Genomic DNA, 8,309 nt, shown 5'->3' with positions numbered 1-8,309 from the left:
AGTACCCCTGGGAAAAAGCACTACCTAAACTGTGCTTTCCCAAGCAATATGTGAACTGAAACACATTCTTCAAAATCTACACTTCTCTGAATTTTGCAGTACAGCCATGGACTGTGCGCAAAAATGCATATACAGTGGTACCTCGGGATGCGAACGGGATCTGTTCCGGAGCCCCGTTCACATCCTGAATAGAACGTAAGACACGACAGTGCGTCTGTGCGTGCACGGTTTGCGTTTCGCCACTTCCGCGCATGCGCATGATGTCATTTTTATCGTCTGCGCATGCGCGAATGGCGAAACCTAGAAGTAATGCGCTCCATTATTTCCGGGTCGCCGCGGAGCGCAACCCGAAAATACTTATCCTGAAGCATATTTATCCCGAGGTATGACTGTAGAATGCCTTTAAAAGCATACTTTATATCAGTGAAAATAACACAAAAAATGCATCATATTAGGGGAAATTGCTTGGCCGAAACATTGTATATTAGGAGACATTTGCTGGTGACTTTCCAGATGACTTTTATTTTTATATAAATAAAAAAATACAACCTGATGTGGAAAGGTGGAGAAATGAACTTGAGATTGGAAATGGACAGATTTATCCATCTGTAGTTCACAAAATAAGAAATACACAGTGGGTGCTCACAATATTGCTATTGCAAACAATAATTTCCTTTATTAGTTCCCTATTACAAAATGTCTCTAGGAGCAAAGTGAAATGATTTTGTTTTCCAAGCCTTTTCCAATTCCAAGTATTTTGCTGGCACAACTACACACATCTTCACTATTTAATTTGCTCTCTCTCTCTCTGTGTGTGTGTTTAGGTTAATTGTTATTAGAATTTTTTTATGCCAATCTTTTGATTATTTCACTTTCAAAGAACAAGTTGTCATGCAAACATGGGAAAACAAGGTGCAAAATGTTTAAAATGTATTGACGCGACAAGGGAAATGCAGACATCGCTCAATAACCCTCAAGAGTTTACCCAGTACACCCAGCATTACATAAATCTGACCCCGCATTTTGATAGGAGACTGTTGGAATCCAGATGATTTAAAACACCCACCCACACCCACCCACATACCTGTGATTGGGCCAGGTGTGTGCACTCAGTTTAGTCCTTATGGGGACTTTCAGAGTCCAAGTAGCTGCATCCTCAGTAATGGACAAGAGGTAACCTAGGAAGAGAAATATCATGGGCTCTTGTAGCTTTGACCGAAACCAACAGTGAAAAATTGGGATATGACTTCTCTTTAAGGAAAAAGTAACAGATATACTAGAGACAGAAAGAGAAAGGTGTTGCTGCACTCTGGAAAGACAAGACTCACCACTTTCACGTTATACAGGGCAAATTGGTTCTCCTAGTTGACAGTTGAAGTTATATGTGCAGGGCTCAGATTGGCTTGTGCTTGTGATGTCATGAAACATGGAGCTTTGCAACAATTTAAAACTTTACTCCGATCCTACCCTCAAACCTCCTCCCCAATAAGGCAACAAATGAAATCCTGATTGCTTAAACATTTCAGCTGGTGGCACCAGGTGCCCTCTTCGTGGCCACTGTCCTGCAGCTTGGTTTGATTATCTGAATGCACACTGCCTTTGAAGAACAGTCAGAAAGCAGTTATAGAATGCTGTGGTCCAAGGGCAGATGTTTTCTTGAGGATGTTCTATTATTATTTTAGTTCCATTGGCTCTTGGCCTGGTTCCGAGTCTAATTCAAAGCACACTTTGAAAGCCTTAAATCAAGGATGGGGAACTTGTGGTCCTCCAGATCTTGTTGGACGACAACTCCCATCAGCCCCAACCAACAGGAACGAGGAGAGCTGTGGTCTAGCAAGAGCTGGACCGCCACAAGTTCCTGATCCCTGTCCTAAATCATTTGGGAACCATCTGCTCCAATATGACCCTACCTGTCCGCTGTGGTATTTTGGATCTGCTCTGCATCCTGTCACCACCAGAAGCATCATTGCTGAAAACATGGATCAGGACTTCTTGGGCTGCAGCACTCAGACTGTGAAACTTCCTCCCCTGGAAGGTCCTTCTGGCCTTGTCCTTGTCAGCCTTGTGGTATCTAGATGTCAGGGCTGGACCATGGCTGGGAGCTACACATGAGTCAGGAGGTACGGGACAAACTAGTAGTCAGGAAGCAGGAGCAAGACAGCTGTCAAGACTAAAGGACAGCAAGGATACAGGAATGTACCAGAGCTCAGGAAGAAGTTGTTGCTTGAACGAGGAAGTCATCTTCTGCTCCACAGATCCAATGGCCAGTCTGAATGAGTGGATTCAGGAGGCTGCCACCAGCAACTCAGTTCTGCTTCCCCTGTCCAGTTTGGCAGCATGCAGATGTTCCTTTGTGCGCAAGTGTGTCGTGGGGCTGTTTAAAAGCCCTTTTGCAAACACCCCTGTGCTGCTCTTTAAACCTTGCAGAAGCTGACCGCCCCACTTTTCAACCACACTGGACCACTCTGGCTGGACTGACCAGATCCAGGGTTGTCTCTCAAACCAGTGCAGCTGGCAAACTAGATCCAGTGTGCATCCCTAATATTTTCCTCCTGTTTAATCTGGAGTTACACTTCCCAGAAAAAATCCATTGTTGGGGGGGACCCCCAGAAAGCCTCTTGGCAGCACCTGATTTCAATGTTTGAATGACCTGCTTACAATATTAAGTCCCCACCCTTGCAGTGAAGTTATTAAACTGAATCATCCATTTGCATGCTCCTGAACTTAACTAGATGGCTGTTCGACTCCTACGCATAAATGCAGGCTTCAGTGATACATCTGGGTTTTTTTAATTGGAAGCAACAGAAAGTTCCGTTTATTGACTCTGCAAAGGAAATACAGATCAGACTGGGAGATTAATTATTAACAGAGCTGTCAAAAGAATCGGGCGGCACCTTCCCAGCACAAACACTATTCTCCAGATAAGCTGAGAACAGGGTTGAGGACACCTTTCGCCGTGATTCCTAACATGGGACCAACCCCACAGGGGGGCAATTTAATTTTTAAGGGGGGCAATTTGATAATGTTTAGACCAAGTTAATGGCCTTTTAGGCTTCCTCCATGTCAATAGGAGTTCACTTTTTGAATAATAAGGATTGTATGTCACCGGGGGGGGGGGGGTGTCAGGATTTTTGAGATGCTTAGGTGGGGCATGGCCAAAAAAAGGTTGGGAACCACTTCCTAGCACATCTGACCAAATTTCTCCACAGAGCACAAAATATGCTACCCGGACACTTAGCTGTTGCAGGATTGGCTGTTTGTGGTGAAATAAAAAGTTAATAAATGTTCATGGATTTGCCAGGCAAACACGTACATAAATGTATGGGCCACATGTTTGAGGCAACACAGGAGGACAGCCCTGGAGCCATTTTGGCTCCCAAACTGACTAAATGTTTTCTCTGCAAGGTCAAAGGAAAATGGAAAACCTGTCTTAAGGGTATATCTGTGTATGAATAGTGTGTATGAATAGTGTGAGCCTGTGACCTGGCCCAGGAACTAAGTATTTGTCACTATAAAAGACTGGCCAGGCTCCCCAGGGTATCCAATCAAGTAAACATTAACAGGTAACCTGTCAGACAGGAGATAAACAATGCACTCAGATTTCTGTTGTAGACCGCCCTTTCTGTGATGTAGGTATGATGTGTCTAGGGGGTGGTCTTGAGCCACATCCCTTCTGTGATGTATGTATGATGTTTCTGGGGGTGGTCTTGAACTCCAGGGCGGGCAATTTAAAATGTCTATATAAGGGCGGACACACCTTGCTTCGGGGTCCTCCTCCTCCTCCTGCGTGTGAAGGAGGCGTCCTGTTGCAACAGTTCAATAAAGATAGGCTTACTAGCTGTTTTGCTTCTCAATATTATCTGTTTGGCCTCTGTTATTTTCTCTGACCGATGGAGAACCTGCAAAGGACTCTGTAAGGGCTCTTGTGTCCCCCATAAGGGAATAAGGGCAGATTTTCATTTATTACAGTGGACATGGGAGCAATATGAAACTTGACTTGACACATTTTGGCGTCATACCTAAGGTTATGAGTTCAAACAGGGGATCTTTCTATGACATCTGGATCAGGTGGCATTGTGAAAGTCCTGAACCTGTGACTGGACTCAGGTAATGGGCTGGATGACAGCCAATAACCTGAATCCCAGGGAGATGGAGGCTCTGGATTCGAGTGTGCCCAGGTCGGGGAAATTGTCTGTTTGCTTGTTCTATATGGTTTTGCGCTCACTCTGAAGGAACAGGAGGGCAGCTTTGGGGTTGCTCCTTGATTCAGCACTGCCTCTGGAGGCTGAAGGTCTTATGTGTGTGCACAAGTACCTGCTGTCAGCTTTGCCTGGTATGCCAGCCACAATGGTGGTCTAAGTCCTAGTAGCTTCTGGACCCAATAACTGCAACGTGCTGGGGCTTCCTTTGGTTAGTAAGCTGCAGCTGGCATAAAACTCTCCTGTGTGGCTGTTCTCTGGGGCAACCTATGGACAACTTATGACACCCCTGTTAAAAGTGTTGTAAAAGGTAAAAAAAAAAAAAAGGTAAAGGAGCCCTGGACAGTTAAGTCCAGTCAAAGGCAACTATGGGGTTGCGGCGCTCATCTCACTTTCAGGCTAAGGGACAGCTTTCTGGGTCATGTGGCCAGCATGACTAAACCATTCTGGTGCAATGGGACATCGTGATGGAAACCAGAGTGCACAGGAACGCCATTTACCTTCCCACCGCAATGGTTCCTATTTATCTACTTGCACTGGTATGCTTTCGAACTGCTAGGTTGGCAGAAGCTGGGACAGAGCAACAGGAGCTCACCCCATTGTGAGGATTTGAACTGCCGACCTTCTGATCGGCAAGCCCAGGAGGCTCAGGGGTTTAGACAACAGCCCCACCCGCGTCACAGCTGCCAGTTTGCTACTGTACTAGATTCAAAGTTTTGCTACAGGTATACAAAACCCTGTGCAGTTCCAGACCAGGGCATTTGAGAAGCTCTCTCTTCAGCTAAATCACAACCTGGTCACATACACTTTTAGCAACATTGTGCCAACAATGTTAGATTGTCAATATTTGTTGAAAACTTTGCTTTTCACCTAAGCCTTCCCAAATCCATCTTTTTTATTCCTGCTGTTTTTAATACCTGCCAGTTTTTCTGTTTTACTACCATTCTAGGATCTTTAAGCTATTCATTGATAGTTTAGTTAGTTTTGCAGTTTGCTCAGCTGGGTTCAGAATTATTTTCCATTGCCCTCTTAAAGTATGGTTTCTTATGGAAATCATATGGTTGCAGTTTTATGTCAGACACCTTGCAAGATCATTTACCCTGAATATTTAAAATAAATACATACAGTAAGAATAATGAATAAAGCAATCTGCTTCAAGGTGGAACTGCTTTCATACACAACAGGCCACAGAAACAAACACTTTCCCCATTTTTTTTAAATATAAAAAACAAATACTTTTATTTATGAAAAATAATATGTTTTTCAAACTGTACATAAAAATATTTCAGTGCCATCCTAGCTTCTCATGTAACAGAAGGGTCTCATTGCCATTAAAAAAAATTAGCCAGCATGAAAATGGTTAGAGGACTTTAGCCAGGATTCACAGACCTGTTGATATCTATAAGTATAAATTATGTGCTAGATCTACTTTTATAAAAAAGGAAGAAACAGAAGATCAAAAGTCCATTGAATAAACATAATTGCACAATATGTATTAAAATACTGAAGGCGCCCTTAGAGAATCCATTGTTAGGATATTCTGATATAAGGTTACATACAGGTTAGTTGCAGAAGCTTTTGGAAAGGGCAGGAAGAAGAAACATCTTATTATTGAAGATCCCAAGGCGGAATTGTTGACCAGGTACAGTTCCTCTGTGCATCACAAGGGGGCAGAAGAAGCCAGCCAACTATTCCCCGTTCCTAAAGCCAAAACTGCGAGGATTCATCCGAAACTGGGCTTCAAGTTATTGTGGGAGTTTTTTGAGGAGACGGGAGAGGCTCAGTGACACAAGCAAGCTGTTTAGAAGGGAAAGTCTATTCAGGGGTTACTCAGAGAAAACAAAGAGAAATTGCAGGGTAGGTCCCGTGTCTGCACTACAGACACTCCCCACTCTTCCCAGCATTTGCAAATCAATTTTGAAATAGCTTTAAAAAATAAAATAAAAACTATTTGCAGTTGTAAAACTTGCATTTCTTTCCTTATTTAAAAATAGCAGTGAAAGTTGGTCACCTAAATGGCAACGAACAGAAAAGCCAAGGGAACCCTCCCTCCCTTGGCTGGCCACTTTTGTGCAGGGGGATTCCTGCTCAGTGACAAAGCAAATCACAGACTCTCAGCCTACCCTGCCTGGTCTCCCCTCCCAGGGAGAAAACGATCCAATTTGCACATCAACATTCATATCTGAATAACTGGGAACTGCAGGTGGCCAAAGGGCTCTTGCTATTTTGAGTGGCACCTACACTAGCCAACAAGGTTGGAATACTATGGAGGACACCCCATTTCATTCCCCCATTCCCGATAATAACAATAAAAGCAATTTCAGAACAGAGAGTGGACTACTGAAGCTCTTTGTCCAGGGCTGGGTGTGCTCTGTGCCGAGATAATACAAATTCTGCAGCAAGAGACAAGCTGCGAACACTCTGCAAAACAAACTAATGTGCATACATTTCCTTTGCTTGCATAACTCATTCTGCTTCAGCCAAGTTATGGAAAGTGGCCAATGAACTAAAGGTGCACCAGACACTGGATATCCTACAGAGCCCTTCTCTGACTCTGAAGAATCTCCCATGGTCTAGAAACTTGAAAAAGGAGAGGTGTCGTTCTATAGCTTTCCTGTGCTAACTCAAGTTCAGAGAACACCCCCCCCCTTCCCTTTAACCTAAACTGCAATATTTCTTTGCCATCTCCTCCAGAGTACCCAATGCCCTCCAATCCTTTTGGGCTACTCCCAGGAAAGGCGGGTCAAGGAAGCACCTCACTCTGGCTGCAGGTTTCAGATCTGCCCTGGCATGTTTTTCCCCAAGTCAAGATAGCCAATCCCAGCACAGCTGCTTCCTCCAATAAGAGAGAGAGAAAAAGGAATGAATCACATCCTGCAAAGCAAAAATCCACTGGTATTTGTTCGAGTAGATACAGCCTCTGGTGTAAAGAGGGCTCTTGGACACGACTCGGGCACCAAGGTGTTACAAAAAGCCCGTCTCACAAGTCTTTGCAAAGTCTCAATGATGGCGGTTCCTTGAAAACTGCTCCTTCGAAGGACACATCCACAAAACCTCGCCCAGGAGCTCTGAAGGCAGGCAGGCATCCCAGAGCCAGTGCTTCCAGCCTCTCTGCATTGCATGGGATTGCTAGAACCACTTGGAGGGCGCCGCCAAGCCCTTACACCAAGGATCCTGCTTGGCTCTGAGCAGGCACCATGACGGGTATGGCCCCCATGCGGTTCAGAGTGGAAGAGGTGAGCCCCTGGGTGGGGGCGGCAGGCTCGTGTAGTCGGGGGGCCTGTGGCTGAGCCCCGTTTGTCCTGTGGAGGGTGTTCCTATGGATTGGCACATTGGCATGGTGGCAATGGACCCCGTTTGCCATCGGCGGGAAGTAGAGGGGCAAGGACTGGCTGGAGAGGCTGGGCGTCGGTGTGTGGGTCCCGCCGCGGTGGTTGCTGAAAGGGGGTTTGTAGCCCACTGTGCTCCCAGTGGCTGTGGTGATGGAGGCCGTGTCTGAGGGCGGCTTGGACGGGTAGAGTTTGTGATCCCGGGTCGTGTTCATGGAGGACAAGGTGCCATTTTTGGAGACGATATCAGAGCCAGGACTTTTCGCCCAGGAAAGAGTCTTTGGGGCAACAGCATCTTCCCTGAGAAGGTGAGGAAGGGGAGAGAAAAAGACGAACTAGTGAGGGGAAAGAAGTAAGAGGAAGAACCTGTCCATTTTGGTTTCCTGTTTCTGTTATGAAACAGGTGGTGCAACCTGATCCTAGGGCTAGCTTTTATTAAATCTGTTTATAGGTAAAGGTAAAGGGACCCCTGACCATTAGGTCCAGTCACGGACGACTCTGGGGTTGCGGCGCTCATCTTGCTTTATTGGCCAAGGGAGCCGGTGTACAGCTTCCGGGTCATGTGGCCAGCATGACTAAGCTGCTTCTGGCGAACCAGAGCAGCGCACGGAAATCCCGTTTACCTTCCCGCTAGAGACCTATTGATCTACTTGCACTTTGATGTGCTTTCAAACTGCTAGGTTGGCAGGAGCTGGGACCGAGCAACGGGAACTCACCCCATAGCGGGGATTCTAACTGCCGACCTTCTGATCAGCAAGCCCTAGGCTCTGCGGTTTTATCC

The 8,309-nt window shown here is 45.7% G+C and overlaps 1 protein-coding gene and 1 long non-coding RNA gene across 2 annotated transcripts in view; both read right to left on the bottom strand.

Moving 5' to 3' along the window:
• Positions 1–249: 249 nt before the first annotated feature.
• LOC308574303 overlaps positions 250–8,309 on the bottom strand; it is a 397,067-nt gene continuing 389,007 nt past the window's right edge. The window contains exon 2 of the long non-coding RNA XR_014002465.1: positions 250–389. This is a non-coding gene — a long non-coding RNA (uncharacterized lncRNA). The remainder of the gene's footprint in view (positions 390–8,309) is intronic.
• The window catches only part of ESAM (endothelial cell adhesion molecule), a 95,717-nt gene continuing 92,816 nt past the window's right edge, over positions 5,409–8,309 (bottom strand). The window contains exon 7 of the mRNA XM_081171750.1: positions 5,409–7,828. Coding sequence (XP_081027876.1) covers positions 7,360–7,828 — 469 coding nt within the window. The 3' untranslated portion in view covers positions 5,409–7,359. The remainder of the gene's footprint in view (positions 7,829–8,309) is intronic.

The sequence above is a fragment of the Podarcis bocagei genome (genome assembly GCF_964188305.1).
Source record: "Podarcis bocagei genome assembly, chromosome: 15".
Taxonomy (NCBI): domain Eukaryota; kingdom Metazoa; phylum Chordata; class Lepidosauria; order Squamata; family Lacertidae; genus Podarcis; species Podarcis bocagei.
This window is presented reverse-complemented; position numbering and strand designations above follow the sequence as displayed.